Consider the following 17,167-nt stretch of genomic DNA (forward strand, 5'->3'; position numbering starts at 1 on the left):
AATTTCTCACACATTTTGCTCTCTCTCTCTCTCTCTCTCTCTCTCAAATCACTCACTTTTTTAGACACAATTACTCAGTGACTCCTATTATAAACTCATAAATATTATTTTGAAGGGAAAAAACAGCTCGTTTTTCTCTCTCTCTCTCTCTCTCTGCCTGAAAATCCACCTTTTATTTTCGCAAGCGACTCAAAATACTCTATTTTTCGAGTCATCTTCATCTTCAGACACAAATATCTTTGCTTCCCGTGACAGTATTGGCCCGTAATAATCATAGTCACTTCATCAACTTTTACTATCTTAGTGGTGGTATTATCTCTGAATTTCTCTTATTGACATTTTTCCAACCTATCCCCCTTTTGCTCTCCACTTAGAAGATGGGGTACAAAACCACAAAATTGCTTCTGTACCTTTAATTGGTCAGCACATATTCTTATATTTTGCCCCGAATGCCTGATTTGTACTTTTTACTTGGATCAGCTCTTATTATGTCTTCGACAATCGCTGCATTTTTATTCTCCGAAACAGGCCGTTCCTCAATAGGGTTGTTTTCAAGTGACTCACCTTTTGAATTCACGTATCAATTTGGTGATTGTACTAAAACTTAAATAATAATACTGTGTTGATGCGCTTCAATCACTTCCAACTCTTTAGTCTTCAATTGATAATAAATGATGGCCCGAATCTGGTTCGCTTTCAAATCATTTTGACTGTTAACTCTGACACCACTTATTTAAATGACTATAACTTCAAATGTATACAAATAAGAGATATTTTTATTCATATAATACCTTTATATGGCGCGAAGAGTATAATGCTTCTTAATGCTTAGTGATAATAATTAATAATATAATATAATATGCATATCTAATACAATTTGTACACTAAACCTATATTATATTGTATACAAGCAATGTTTAATATAATACTGTAATACATTATAATGCTGAATATAATAATTTTATTTAATTTCAAAATAATCAATTACAGCGTTTTCTCCTTTATCTGGACTTCCCTTAACAATAATATGATCTCCAGTTTTAATGTGAACATTAGATACCGTAATCCTAGTACTTGTATCACCAGATGGCTTATTAGCGGGCAGAGTGTCATTAGCTAACCATTGTTTTATAAGAGTGTCGCCGATATAAAGACTAAATTGAGATATACCATCACTTTCATCATAATATTGTACTGTTATCTCATAAGCACCGGTATGACCAGTCCATTTAGTTTGAGCACTACATTGTTTATTAGTTATTTTGCACTCAACCGCCAACCCTTGTGATGCTGTTTCCCAGGGATCAACTTTACGGTGTGTATAACCAATCAATTGCATACTTTCGGCTTCAATACGTCCGCTGTAATGACCGACTCTATTGTGTATATCATTAATATTTGAAGTGTTTTTAAACCACTGACATATAGAGTCTCTCCAAACAATTGAGTGTCCGCTTTGATAAAACAATTGGTGTTCAATATCTTGATATCTTTGTTCATCAATAAGTCCTTTAAGTTGTACCCAATTTTTATGAAACTGTTGTACTGTTTCGGCTCCGGCATAATGACTGTCATAAAAGTATTGTATAACTGTTTTGCCTAAGTATATACAAAATATTATATTATTATTATTAAACTTGTATTATAAGTGATATACAGTTAACTGATTTTAATTTCAGACACGTATACCTAAACATCAGTGCTATTATATTGTAAATTATAGTACTGTATAAACAAGCATACAGTATATTAAGTTAATTATGTAATAACTATAGGTTCAGTCTATTAACATTTTAGATAAGCATATATTACTGTAAGTAATAAAATATTATGATTTCTATATTTCAGATGTAAACTTAATTAATTAAAAAATTATTATAATTGACTCATTTGAAAGATATTAATGTATTTTTATAAGTTTCTAAAGAATTATAGGACAATCCTTGTAATGTTTATAACCTATTATTTTTATATTTACATCTTTTTGTTACATTAGATAAATAATCGACTTATTGTAAAATACAATATTTGAAAGTTAAAGAAACTTAATAAATAAATAACTTGGTACTTTTTTACAACCAATAATACACACAATTTTATATTTTAATACATGTATATTATTGAATTAAATTTTAAGTTATACTTTAACAATTGATTTATATATTAAATATTAATAGAATAGTATATAATATTCTGTTTTTAATTTATTAAATTAAAAATAATATAATTTATATTTACCTGAATGTAAAATATGTGTATAATTGATATGATGCATAAATAATACTAGATTATCGGGACAGGTGTTTAGATTTTCATACATTTTTGACACTTCATAGTTATACTGTCCAATAAAACCGGTGCCATATTTGCCTTTAAGTCCGGCAACAGTGCGGTCAATACCGATACCATACTGATCCGGTCTATGCCATTGTCCAAATCCATCGTTTTCCGAAGCCATTACATGGGGTCCATACTTACTAGTATGGATCTCAGTCATACTGCCGGCACCCAGAGGTCCGGAATAGTTTTCAAAAGCTTCGTGTGATTTCAATTGTATGTCCATAACAACATCCACTACTTTTTTGTTGTGTCCAAATGTAAGTCGTGTCCACTCGTCAGCAATTATCGCATCAGTCAAGTTTGAATCCCAACCTAACCGTCCTAAAGCATAAACATTGGCCATTGATAAATGATTGCCCATCCATGTAGTGGACAGGCCTACATTTACAACACCGACAAGTCCTCCATACGGTCTTTTAAAGAGATTTCCAGATGAGAGCTCTTTAACGGGTGATGTTTTATTATCCACACGAAGATCAAAGTCGAGCACCCATTTCCAAAGTGGTGCCAAATATACGGTATGTCTTTGTTGTCCTGTATATTCCTGTGTGACCTCCACTTCCAGCATAATATTGGTCTTTTTGAGTGCACCTAATAATGGACTTACGGCTTCACGTATCTGAAAATCTAACGGCCCAAATTTAATTTGAATGATAACATTGTCATCGAACTGTCCATCAAATTTAGCAAAGTTTTCATACGCTGCCTTAGCCCTGTCCACAGTTAGGTCAGTCCAATTCAATGGATACTTGTATACAAAACCTCTATAGCATAGTATACCGTTATGTGGTTTTAATGCATTTGCTAATGTATTTGCTGCCTGTGCTATAGTCCTACAGTAGAAGTTATAAAGTAGACAATAGTAAGTCTTATATTACTAAATCCTGAAATATATACTGTAGTAGTATTGTTAATATTGTTTTAAACATTATCAAACCTATTATATCTTGCAGGACCAGCCCGTCCCTCAGCATCGGCTTTTAATACATATCCGCCCAAATTAGGCACATGGCTGGCTATTTCACTGGTTTTAGTGGACCAAAATTTTTTAACACGACTATCCAATGGATCATAGGTGTCGAGGCCGCCGACGCTTTTGGGACTGGAAAAATCAATAGATATCAATACTTTAATTGCCCATCTATTGAATACTTGTGCCAAACGTTGCAATTGTGGCATAAATTCGCTTTTAATCATCCTTATGCTGGGATTAACATTATTAACGGCACACCCGTTTATCCCTACAGAAGCCAATAGTCTAGCGTAGGTCTCAGCTCGGCTTAAGTTGGCCACTACGTTATCGTTAGCAAAAAATATGGATTTACCGGCAAATCCCCTCTCAATAGTACCGTCCAAATTGTCCCATTCATTGGTGTATCTCAACCGGGAATCAGGGTTTTGGGTCTCATTTAAGCCATCTATAGGTCGGTGTAAAGATATCCTACGAAGCAAAGCAAACGTTCCGTACAGTACACCAGCATCTGATGGACTGGTAATCACTAAATGTCTTGTCTTATTAATTGTAAGCTCATGTAGATGATAACCATCCAATAGTAGACCACTGGAAACTGGTATTACATGTTTGTTAGTCTCATTAGTAGTCGTCAATATTATAGAGCTATCGCCGGTAATATTAGTCTTATGTTTCAATTGTACGGCTAATAAACCATTCAAACCACGAGTCAACTCTTCGACACTCGATGTGATCACTGGACTATCGGAAAGTGTGACCACTGTGTCGGGTAGGTTAGCGTAAAGATGCCGTTTACTTTGAGGCACTGATGGGTAACGAAGCCAAGCATCATATCCTGTTTCACACAACACACTTGTATAGGATATTAGAAAAACTAATATTATATATCTATTTACTTTATTATACATTTTTAAAAACAAAATACAATATATTTGAATAGCAATGATAATAATTATTATTATATGTCAAATTCTCTATTATTTAGTAAATTAATTATTACTAATCTAATAATTTTAAAAAACAAGCTATTTATATATTTTAGATTTGATACATTTATGATATTTTTTATATTGAATAGTTAAGTGGAAATTTATGTCCTATTTGTTAGACATATGTCATATATCTCATCAAACTTATTATTGATAAATACTTAATATAAAATCATTTTTGAGTACATTTAAATAATATGTTACTTATATCCCGTACATACGTATCGCAAAAATCAAGATATTACTATCTTTAATCTTAAATAATTTTTTAAATTGTTAATCAAAATAAAACATTTTAACAAACATTTAAGTCTTTTGATAATTACTGTTAATTACTCCAAATACTGTAGATTTTAGATAACATGAGATAATAGCAGTTATAATACTTGTACATCAAGAAAGTAAATGTGTTGAAAATTAATTAGTTAATTGTTTTTAATTACAGTAAATAAAATAAGTGAATTACTGTAGTTTTTAAATATTATTATTAATAAATTACTCTTAATCTTTATGAGCTAGCTCGTTTTTAATTCTTAAATTTTATAATAAATAATATAAAAACAAAAATAGATGTATTAATAACTTTTAGATGTAAGGTACTAGTATTAGTATTATATGTATTAGTATTATATGTATTAGTATTATATGTATTAGTATTATATGTATTAGTATTATATGTATTAGTATTATATGTATTAGTAACTTTAATTAATAAACTATAATAACATAAAATTAAAGCTTATAGTAGTTATTTATACTATTAAATTATTTAAAAATAACTAATTTTTAACAAAAAATATCAAAAATATAAATTAACATAAGTATGAAATCAAGTTTTCAATCACGGCAGTACTATTGTTTTTCTACAAATTTATTAATTAAAAAAATAAAAACGTGCTAGCTAATTTATCTTTACAGATAATAAATTTATATTGAGTAACAATAAATTAGATAAATTATTGTAAAAACTAATTATCTAATAATAAAAGATTTGACATATTTATTGATAAAAAAAATACCGGTAAGACATTTTTTATAGCTAGAAGTGTGAAATTATCAATATTTTTAGTTATCAATCGTATATTAATTAAATTATTATAAGTATTACATTATCTATAGAGTATATACTGTACATACTGTAATATATAACAAATTATTTATTAAAACTATATTATATACAGTGTATATAATATAGTTTTAATAAATAATTATATATATATATATATTTTAATCATATATTTACCGGTACTGTACAGTAAATTATATTGGGATACGAGAGTTAGTAAACAAATAATCTAATGTTTAAGTGTGAATAACTACAGTATTATCAAATGGTTTATAATTATATTAAATTTTAAAATACTGTAAATAACTTTATTTTTTTATCATTTGTTCATTTAATAAACAAATTACACATATATTTACAAAAACATTTATTTGTGTAATTAATTAATAACTATTTCTATTACAAACTATTAACAACTTTATATATAACTATATATTACTAAACCAATGGCAAGACTAATGTCACTACACTTTAGTCTTGTTTTGATCGGTTGTCGGGTCGGGTAGTCTCGGGTCAAACAGTCCCTCATCTCTGTAAGCAATATAAAGTATATACAGTCCGAGTGTTATCCAAAAGCCTCGCTATTATCGTAATAGTAATATAATAGTTAATAATAGTTAATAATAGTTATCATAAATTAATATAAAACTTTGAAACCTTCATCGCTTTATTGCCGGACGAATAGTCTGCCTGATAGTCGTCGGGCTTTCCCATCGGTACGAAACGTCGCGGATCATTGCTGGCCATAAATGTGGCCTAAAATATCACTCAATTAGCAAAATAATATATAAAATCATATTAACAACTAATATATGACTCACCCGTTGGCCAATGACCGGCCAAAACAATTTCGGTAAATTGCGGCCAACATTTGTACGGATTATCGACAACATGACCTCTCAGTTGACCACAAACTTGAAGTTTACYCACTGTTTTGAAAATAACTAAATATATGATTGTATTAAATATATGTTTAATACTTGTTATCAATAAATATATTATAAATTATAATACTTACGACTTTTATGACAATAGTAATCAAATTATATTAAAAAACAATAATTCAATTATTGATATTTTGGAGACAATGTTTGTAAACTGTATAATAAATAAATAAATTTTTACATTTAATCTAAAATGGACATGCTCAAATGTTATAAATGTCATGACAACCCATAATAGTTTTGTATAAAAGCGCAAAAATTAAAATATCTAAAAATCTATTGTATATTAAAATATAATATATTTAACTAAATAAATAAATTATAATAAATTTATAATTGACTATAATTCATAAGATTTTTTAAAAATTTGTTTAATTGTATAAATAATGTTTTATTAAAATTTTATCTATATTTTTTTGTAACTTTATATGTACATATATTAATTTATCTGTATAATAAATTATATAATATTTACAAAAATAATGTTATAAAATAATAAAAAAGACAATTTTTTATGATTTAATAAATCATTTATTTAATAATTTTAAAAAATTAATTATATTTAGTTATAATAACATTATAATTTTATATAATATAGATTTTATATTAAATATATTACATTTAATTAATAAAATTTTATAATTAGTAACAAATTTGATGATAAAATATATGAAACCAATGAGACAAATATGATATGTAATAAATAAATAACTGATTAAACAATAGTTTGATTTGATTGTAGATGTCATTGATTTCTATTATGTGATTTAGATTGATGATTGAACCAGGTCCATTTATGAGGAATGGGTCGATTAAATCCATATGCTTTAGCCCAATGCGGTGCACGTTTGCGACCAAAATGCGAGCCCCACTGACCATTGACTGACACAAACATTGACAGCACGGTTAGCAATGTTAGGATAATAACAGAAACTTTGAAAATTTTCATTATTTTAATGATAACTTAATTAATAAAAATATAACAATTTATAGAGCAGTTTGCTTTTCAAATGATAACTATTCGTATTATTGAATACTGTTTTGAAATAAATGGTCAGCACTTTCCTTATATAGGGCTTTCCTAGAGAGGGCTTCCTTATAAAGAAGGTTCTGATTATTTAAAGATAACCACTGTTTCAATACCTGACGAAATGTATGTCATGTGACTTCTCCAATGGTCAGTTCGTACTGGAAAATCCCAGTGCTCTCTACAATGAATACAATCTACTGTACAGTATCTATGTTTGTATGTCTGTCTAATAATAGATAAGCCCTTCGACATAGTTTTACCTGAAGGGTCACCTAATGTATACACTTTTCCGGTCAAAACTAACTCCAACTCAACAACACTTATTACATTTCATCATATATTTCAATATTGCCTGTTTATGTACCTTATATACAGTATACAGTACTACAAGTTATAAATAACACAATGACAGTATAGCTCCAGGTGTGTTATACAGTATAACTTATACTATTGTCTATGTCTATGTGGCTATATCTGGTTAAAACTGGACCCAACTGTCCCTTTTAGCAAAATTATGTGTTACACTATAAGTCTGGATCTTTAAACAAAACTGAAAGAAAGTGTTAACAAAATTGTTATTCACAGACAATATTGTAGTTATTTTTACAAATAATTATTTCATTTATTCAAATATTAACGTAAACTAATTTATTATTACACTATTAATTATTTTAAATTTTAATGTACAGTATATTAATAAAACTAATAATTTCTAACTTAATATATCAAAAGCTGAGTGTATTGTTTGTGACAAAACATAAATGTTAATGAATTATTTTATTAATCAAACAGTTATACCTGTATATCAATATATGAATTATTTGATAAAAATTTGTAACTTTATCTTAATACATGTATTATTATTTTGTTTAATTTACAGTATTATAATATTATAAAGTATATAATTTTCATTAAACTGTACTTATTTGTTATACAGTCGTTATAACAGTTATAACATGTATATAGTGATTGCAAATTTGGTTAATCCATTAACCATTAAAAATTGTTTTGTGTTAAAATTTATTTATAATTGTATAGAAAAGTGTGGGATTTGAAAGTACTATAATATTACATTCAATTTGTTTTATGTTTCACCATATTTTTCACATACCGTATAAAAAATAGATTAAATTTAGTAATAAATTTATTTTTTATATTTTATTCTTTAATATACAGTATAATAACATACATATATACATAACATTATAACACAATTTCTATAATAATTTAATTTTTGTTTTGTCATAAACCAGACGTTATATTATATTTTAACTCATTTTTATTGATTTCATATTAACGATTCATTTATTTTTTATATGAAATAAAATAATGAAACAAATTATGTTAATTGCTATTAGCAATAACTCTTAAATTTAATCATATTTGCCAATAATTTGCATTATTTATATTGAAATAAGTACTTAATATTTTGTAATTAACTAAATTAATACATTTTTATTATAATAAAGAATATTCTAACAAATATATAAAATTTATGTCAAGTGTTTATATGAGTAATAATGTAAATAAACTATTTTTAATAAGTATTTATTGCATTGAGCTATCAATTCAAATATTCTCTAATTTTTTTATATAGTTATTAAAACTATATTTATGTTACTTTTTATTTATATCTTTGATATATCTTTAAAATTATATTTCCGTTACATTCTATTCTTGAATTAATTTTAAAATATATTATATGTTTTTCAATAAGTTATAAGTATTTAACAGTATTTATAGAATAATATTTATTTGAATAACTTGTCACCACTGGCATTGACATGACAACCAATTTATATGACTCTCTCTCTCTCTCTCTCTCTCTCTCTCTCTCTCTCTCTCTCTCTCTCTCTCTCCTAATTATACCTGTATTTACAATTTTAATATATTGACTACAACAAATAGTTCATATTAAAATAAATAGTAAAAATAATTAAATGAAAATTATATTATTAATAGTTAAATTAGTAAATTTTATTAAATTAAATTTTAGTAAAGTTAAAAAAAATTATAAAAACAAATAAAAATGACCTAATTTGTTTAAAATCTTATTAAGTTTTAAATACTGTGTACACTATTTGCTATTAGTGCCATAAACAACAATATTGTATGTATTAAATTACAATTACTTTTGAAAATATAATGTGTAGAAAATAATTTATTTTTTTTCATTCAGTACTGTAAAGACTGTTAGTTATGTTGTTATGAATTTATATTTATGTTAATAATTATGTATTATGTTTATGATCTGTTGGTTTTTTGTGAGTGAAGACTAAAAAATTTTATCTCAAATTCATATCATATGGTTTAACATATAGTACTCTCTGTTTTTTCATACAAATGTGACGCCAACTACTTCTTTAACTCCGTTAGCCATAGCACAGGGAGTGAGTGCTGTTATGTCATACCAGATAAACGACTGTGCAATGGATTGAAGTACACACACATGCAAGTAATGATAATATGAATTTACAGTACGGATAGTGAGAGGGACTGTTAGATGTGTAGTTAGAGGAATGGGAGAAAGTTGATGTTGTCTTTGATGTTGTGGTTTACAATACATTAATACATTTAAACCAATGTTTTTTACACTAATAAAACACAACATAATGTCTATGTGTTATATACATTAGAATTGCAATAAAAATTATTTTTCTAATGTATGTCTATAATGTCATTGATGTTATATATAATTAATATAAATGAAATAGTGATAAGAGTTAAAAAAGTGAAAATTGAGGCCAAATATGTGTTCACTTGACTATTGACTTTCATCACTACTCTTAACAAAAATTATTACAAATAAGAGTAGAGACAACACATCACACAAATCGCTATTCACTATTCATTTCGTCAGTAATTTATTTGATCTTTTCATCCGATATATTATATATAAACAAAAGTAAAAATTAGTGATATTTAATATAAAAGAGTTTTTTATGTTTTAACTATTTTCTTGAAATTATTAATATTTATTAAACGATATTTTTACGGTGCCATATAATTTATATATACTGTATAATATAAACTACAGTATACTATTTAAACTATAACTTAAATATATATATATATATAATTGTCTGTCTCTTTTATGTATCGTATAAATCGATATAAATAAACATTCAAAGTGTGAGAACTTTTAATTTTTTATTTCAAATAAATATGTTGTTATTTTTTATCATTAAATATACATTTTCATGAATCAATGATAAAACTCTTTTCACTGATAAATGCAATTTATTAAACAAATAAAACTTTTTTATTATCATTATTTTGTGGACCAATGAATTAAAAATTAATAATAATAATATATGGTATGAAATAACAATAATAATAATGTATATTGTTTTCCAATCATATTGTCAATCAACAATAAAACAATTAATGTATTTAATAAAAATTATTACAACCAATTTATTTTAATAATTAATAAATTTTATTTATAAATTTTTAAACCGATATTCATACAGTGCTAAAAACTGCCAAATAATATTCAATTAAAATAATAGATAAGTATTTTAATTATAAAGAAGTGATAAATTTTGTTTTTTTATTAATGTATTTAAATGAACCATAAAGTTTAAAAAATTTTGTTGCAGTACTCAAACAAAAGTTATTTTTGTAAATAAAAAAAATCACATTAATTATTAAGTTAATTAAGATTTTTTCAATATTTTTGCCAAAAATATGCGATAGAAAAATTAGACAATTTATTCAACAATTTTTCGGTGAAATATTTTTGGGAAATGCGTGTAATTATAAAAACAAATAACTTATTTGATAAACAATTTCTATGGAAAAGAAGATATATAATGKTTGAGATGTTGGTGTTGTTGGCATTTATACTTATCCAACACCAGAGCACTGGTATGTTAATTCATATGAATGAAGTTCACCAGAAAGTGTTTAGCAACGCCAACATAACTGTGACGTGCAGTACGGAGGCGACCAACGCCACGGGTAATCTTACCCTTAGTGTGAGGGCCCGTATGTTTCTACTGCTATTGCAAATACCCCGCGGCGGACAAACCCATCAGATTCAGGGTGTACTTCATTGCGATCCCAAACGGACCAAATGTGAGAGTGAGTTCAACATTGCCGTCGACTGTATTACAGATCGCATCGAAATCAAACAACCAGTGGACACACTGGAGACGGCCTGTCAACTCAATGATGATGTCATATGTTCTAATCAATGGCTTAGTGAGCACCGGGAGGACTGTGTGGCACTCGGCAAAATCACTATCATTAAAGGTAATGCCCTTATTTGGCTTAAGTGCTTATAAATGTTAAGTTTTGTATATTGTATATGTATATGTTTTAAATTGGGTGTCTTGCATAAACATTACATAACTGTGCTGACATCAGCTGCTAGCCCTATGATTAGCCGGGTGTCCTAAAATAAGCATTTCAATTAGCTTTTATTTATACATTATTTGTTGAATATGCAAAATATTTATCAGATTAGCACAAGTATCAGATTATTGGATAAGTTTTTGTTTATTTGAAATATGTTTATTATATATCATAACATAACACAGTGTTTTGTACTGTATATACAATACTGTATGGTATTTCTATAAATTTCACTGTAATTTATAGATGTATAATTTATATATACAGCATCTTTAAATATATTATATATACAGTATGTATTTAAAACAATGAATTTTCATTGAATATTTAGGAAATTACTTCAATAATTCAATTGTAAACAAAAAAATAAAGTTAAGTTCAACGTATTATCAAACGACACTATTTTTTAAAACTTTAAAAAACAAATGAAATGTCTATATTTATCATAACATTTGAACAAATAGTCTGCATTTTAAAAAATATTTGTCTTTTTCTATAAAAGTGATTAATTGTTGAATAATTAAGTGGAGCTTAAAATTCCTCAAACACTTCACTATTTTAGTCTCTCTCTCTCTCTCTCTCTCTCTCTCTCTCTCTCTCTCTCTCTCTCTCTCCTTCTCTATCTGTTTGTCTGTCTGTCTCTCTCACTATAATCAATGAAAATATTTGTATTTCAAACTCTTTAATAAAAATAATAGACAAAATTTATATATTAATATTTATATATGTATTTTACTTTTTTGTTGTTAAAACAATAAATAAAATTTTATTAAACTTATATTATTTAGTATTAATAAATACTTAAATAAGTCTTAAAATTGAATACAAAACCATTGATTGTTGAATAAAGTAGTAATACTGTAGAAGTGTTTTAACTATTTTACATTATATTGAAAATGTCAGTTCATATGAATATAAAATCATAATTTATTTAAAAATACATAAATATTTTGAATGTATTTTCAAGTGATTTGGAAACTTAAGGACTCCGGAAATATAATGATTTATCAATATATGGACTTAGAGTTAATTGTGTTTATTATTTATTATTATCTTTATTATTAATTTAAATGTGATTTTGTAGCTATAAACATAAAAATTATAATTTTTATGTTTATATTTTTTTATAAATATTTAAACTATAATTTAATGTAAATGATGTTGATACAATAAATTTATCTATACATATACTGTATATATTTGATCAAAATTCAAATATTAATATAAAACATTTAATTGTTATTTTTAAAACTGTTATCTTAATAATCTAAATAAATTTTATTTAATGTTTACACAAACTGATATAGAATATATCAAATATAAAATTTATTAATCAGTATTACACATTTACAAACAATTTAAATATATAATAATTTATTTTAAAAAACAGTTTTTTAGTCTCTATATTATTAACAATAGTTACTACACTATTATTATCGTTATTTGATGTTTCAAATATGGAAATACAAAAAAAAATTATACAAAATAAAAATTCAATGTAAAACATTTCGTGAAATAAAATTTTATATGAATTGTAATGCAATACTCCCACAGATTTGGGACAGACATGTCAGTCAAATCAGAGTTTTTTTCTTACATAAGATGTTATCCTTAAAAATCCTATTGTTTTATAATAGAAGAGTTCAACAAAAAAAATTAGTTATCCTTTTAATAGATGTGTTATGTTTAGGGTTTTGCAAATAACAACAAAACAATCGCCCAAAAAAAACCTGATTTATAGCTTATTTTATTTTATTTATTTAGCATTACTTTCTATTATTGGCACTAAATTGGCATTTATTTACTATATTAAATAATGTATTTTAGTTGATTTTAATGATGATAATTATGCTCAATTAATAAAATATGCAAAAAACTGTTTTATTTTTTGTACTTTAAAATTATATTTAATTTTTTGTTTGTTTTTTTATAAATTTGTATTTTGACTACAATTTATGATCTGTTATTTTGAAAGTACAGTAAAAGCAATATTCATATTTGGTATAAAATAGTTATAAATTTGTTAATATAATAATTAAAATACATATTTGATAACTTAACCCAATTTTTAGTAAAACTAAATTTTATTTCAATGTTTCCTCAAATAAAGTTTAACCCAAAATAACATTCTTTGTAAATAACATTTGATATGATATTTAATATTTGATAAAAACATAATTTGTATTAAACTGATTAAAGTTTAGTATTTTAAAATTGCAATTTGTAATATATTTTTAAAAATATTATTTAGTTATTTGATATATTGAATAGAATGATATTATTAAAAAAACAATAATGTTTACCTTAATTAACCAAATAAAGTAATTTTGAAATTTAATTATTGTATAATGTTATCAACAAAATAACTTAGCTTGTTAAATTTAACACTTTTGTTGTACTGTATAATAGAGTGTATATAAATTTGTTTGCCAAATAACATAAACACTATTTATACAATATTATATTAATTGTACTGTATATTGTAATTAGTAAAAATGTGTTATATTTGTAGTAATGCCAGTTATTATCATAATATTAATACATACATACATACTGTATATACTGTAAATAAATCATAAATTGCTAACACATTTGTGTTATTGATTTAAGACTCAGATTAGACCAAAAATATATGGCAACCAAAATGTTTTTGTTATTTTTAAGTTATGTAACAAAATGTGTACAGTAATTATGCTAGATTTATTATTATAAGATTTATTAATTATATCTATAGATCTATAGATATTATAGATTATTAATTTTCTAGACTGATATATTTTACAAAAAAAATATTTATTATAATAGTAATAACTATTATGAATAGTTTAGTTATTATATTTTGAGTATTATATTTAAGTTGTTTAATTTTAACATAAACTTACATATATCTTATAAATAACAATAACAACAACAAAAACAATTAAATCTTCAATTAATATTCAATGTTAAATAAATTTAAAAAATTAATAAATAGTTTTGTTTTTTTTGTGTACAATATTGTCACAATATGTAATACTGTAAATTTATAGCATTACATTATGAAAAATATTGATATGGATGTCAAAAATTATTTATTTAATAAACTCATAAAATGGTAAATTAATTGTTAAAGTGATATTTTGTTTGACTTGACTTTTACATTAATATTGTATTAATACCGGTTTATATTTAGTAAAACTTTATAAAAACAGTCTAATATAAATAATTATAATAGGTATATAATGAAAATATGTTTTTCAGCAAAATAATTTAAATTTTATTACTGAAAGCTTTTATACATAATTGAAATTTTAACAAAAATTATACCTAATTTATAACAAATAAAAAAAAAATATTGTGTGACATAAAATTAGATTTGTTTGACTTTATTTTGAAGTCATTATTAGCTAAAACCTTATATTTTTGCAGATGAACTGAGAAAATGACATAAATTTCCTGAACGATGCCATAAATGCCATAAATGAGAGAATATTCTGTGTGTTTGTCTATACTTCCTGTTTGTGTGCTTTTAAAACACATATTAAATGTTTGTTTGAGTGCAATATATTCTTTGCTATTTATGTGCCATAAATTCCATATATTTTTGTTATTTGTTTGTATAATAATAAAATGGGTTAAACTTTTTTATTTTTATAGTAATAAATTTTATTTTAGATATTAGTTTTATTAGTTTTAAAACACATCATTTAAAATTTATTCAAATTAGGTCCAAAACTAGACGAGCCGTGCGTTCACCGCAACCAATCGGGTGACACACTGTTACCGTGCGGTGAGAATCAACAATGCAATACAATGTATGGTCGGTGTGAATGTCAACCGGAATTTGTGCCCCAAAAAGGAAAGTGTGAGCCCATGTATGTCGACGATGAAGATAAAAGAGCACAACAATTGGTCACTGATTTGTCGGGTCGGCCGGTGACCATCAGTTACGGTGCAGCACATAAACCCAATGCTATGAGACCAGTAACAACAACTGCCAGTGTTTTGAGACCATTACCAACTACTAGTGATGTGGACAGAGATGGTGCGGTTGAGCCAACACAGACCAAAACAGCCGACACTAAAAACACATCCAAAGCATTGGTTATATTTTTATTAGTTGTTGCTATACTTCTGTGTATTGCTTTAGCTGTTGTTGTCATCTGGAGGTATATTAATCATATACATCGATCATTTAGTTTATCAAGCTAAAATTATCAAATTATCAAATTAATTAATAATCATAATTAATTATTTACATAATTATTTAATACTCTTTCAATTTTCCAAATGAGAATAATAATAATACAATATTAATTATATTATATTTACTCATTTACTATACAATTCATATACAAAATAAAAATATATTTATTTGAATTTATTAATACAATTCTGATAATAAAGTTAATACATTTATTAAATGTATAAATAAAAAAGTGTGAATTTTGCATTTATAGATAATCCATAACAATGACTAGTTTGAAAAACAGGTATAGAATCAATAGTTGTTGTATCTTGGTGTTTTTTAATTAATTTTAACTAGATTACTATTAACAGTTAATTGATTTAGAGTAAATATAAATGTGTCACATTGAATTAATTAATCTAATGTCAATAAATTACAATTTTTATAGTATTTATGTTTATTATTAGCAATAATTGAAGTATTATACTATATATTATATGTGACACAAATTATATTTACTGAAATAGTTGTTATTTTACTAATAATGAATTTGAATGTTTCAAGATACAACTAACACATTTTAGTCACTAACACAAAAATAACTAAATAATTACTATTTTTTAATAATTTTGTTTTTAATTTTATTCATAATATTAAAAATTTATTAACAATTATACAGTTTATTAGTATATTTTTAATTATTATTTAAGAATTTGATATAAATTTTTATTTTTAAGTTACAGCCGTAATAGAAATCGTGAAGCGGTTCCGACAAACTCATCATAAGATATAATAACTGTGTCATCAATTATGAGTGTATTGTCACTAAAATATTATTGAGGTTAACAATGATGGACAGGGATGTCATTAAAAATGACAAACAAATATAATAACAACAAAAATGACAACAAAGATGACAACAACACTCTAACTAATAGATGCGATAAATGACTGAAAAGAGATGATGTGATGAATGAAGACATAATCCAATCAATAGTTTATATAAATAATACAAAACATAACTATAATATATAAGAGACACGAATAGCATACGATTATATAAATTAATTACTGACTCTAAATACATATATATTTTTAATTGAATTTATTGTTATTTATTTTATTAATATTTATTTTCACTGATTGTTACATTCAATTGAATTGAAATCTGTCTTTTGTTTTGTTTTTTGTGAACACAATTTACATTATTATATGTTTTGAAGTGAAGCCAAAAAAAATGATGCAGTTTTACGCTGACTTTAGATGCTATTTGTATTATTAGTGCTTATCTATCACTA

At 25.0% G+C, this 17,167-nt stretch overlaps 2 protein-coding genes across 3 annotated transcripts; one reads left to right on the forward strand and one right to left on the reverse strand.

Moving 5' to 3' along the window:
- Positions 1 to 433: 433 nt before the first annotated feature.
- LOC128964017 (uncharacterized) lies at positions 434 to 4,696 on the reverse strand. The gene is made up of 7 exons (XM_054310576.1): positions 4,689 to 4,696; positions 4,639 to 4,646; positions 3,278 to 4,148; positions 2,239 to 3,173; positions 989 to 1,599; positions 619 to 685; positions 434 to 564 (listed from the first exon to the last, which is right to left on the reverse strand). Exons 1-7 carry the CDS (start codon positions 4,694 to 4,696, stop codon positions 434 to 436), a joined length of 2,631 nt encoding a protein of 876 aa, XP_054166551.1.
- A 6,405-nt stretch (positions 4,697 to 11,101) lies between these two features.
- On the forward strand, positions 11,102 to 16,911 carry LOC128963975 (uncharacterized). Of its 2 annotated transcripts, none has more exons than XM_054310527.1 (3): positions 11,102 to 11,599; positions 15,408 to 15,849; positions 16,607 to 16,911. In XM_054310527.1, the coding sequence occupies exons 1-3, from the start codon at positions 11,158 to 11,160 to the stop codon at positions 16,653 to 16,655; spliced, it is 933 nt and encodes a 310-aa protein (XP_054166502.1). In that variant the 5' UTR covers positions 11,102 to 11,157; the 3' UTR covers positions 16,656 to 16,911. The 2 variants fall into 2 exon arrangements, with proteins under 2 accessions (XP_054166502.1, XP_054166503.1); XM_054310528.1 differs by having other exon boundaries at positions 16,613 to 16,911.
- Positions 16,912 to 17,167: the final 256 nt, after the last annotated feature.

This window comes from Oppia nitens, unplaced genomic scaffold, assembly GCF_028296485.1.
Source record: "Oppia nitens isolate AA-2021 unplaced genomic scaffold, nextdenovo-longstitch-racon4-pilon3 scaffold8_pilon_pilon_pilon, whole genome shotgun sequence".
Lineage (NCBI taxonomy): Eukaryota > Metazoa > Arthropoda > Arachnida > Sarcoptiformes > Oppiidae > Oppia > Oppia nitens.

Excerpts from the sequence above, each read along its gene's own strand:
- LOC128964017 (XM_054310576.1), bottom strand. Across the intron at positions 686-988 it reads CAGATAAAGGAGAAAACGCT|ATTCGGGCCATCATTTATTA; the intron begins GTAATTGATTAT and ends AAAGCGAACCAG. Across the intron at positions 565-618 it reads GATTGAAGCGCATCAACACA|GTGAGTCACTTGAAAACAAC; the intron begins GTATTATTATTT and ends TGAATTCAAAAG.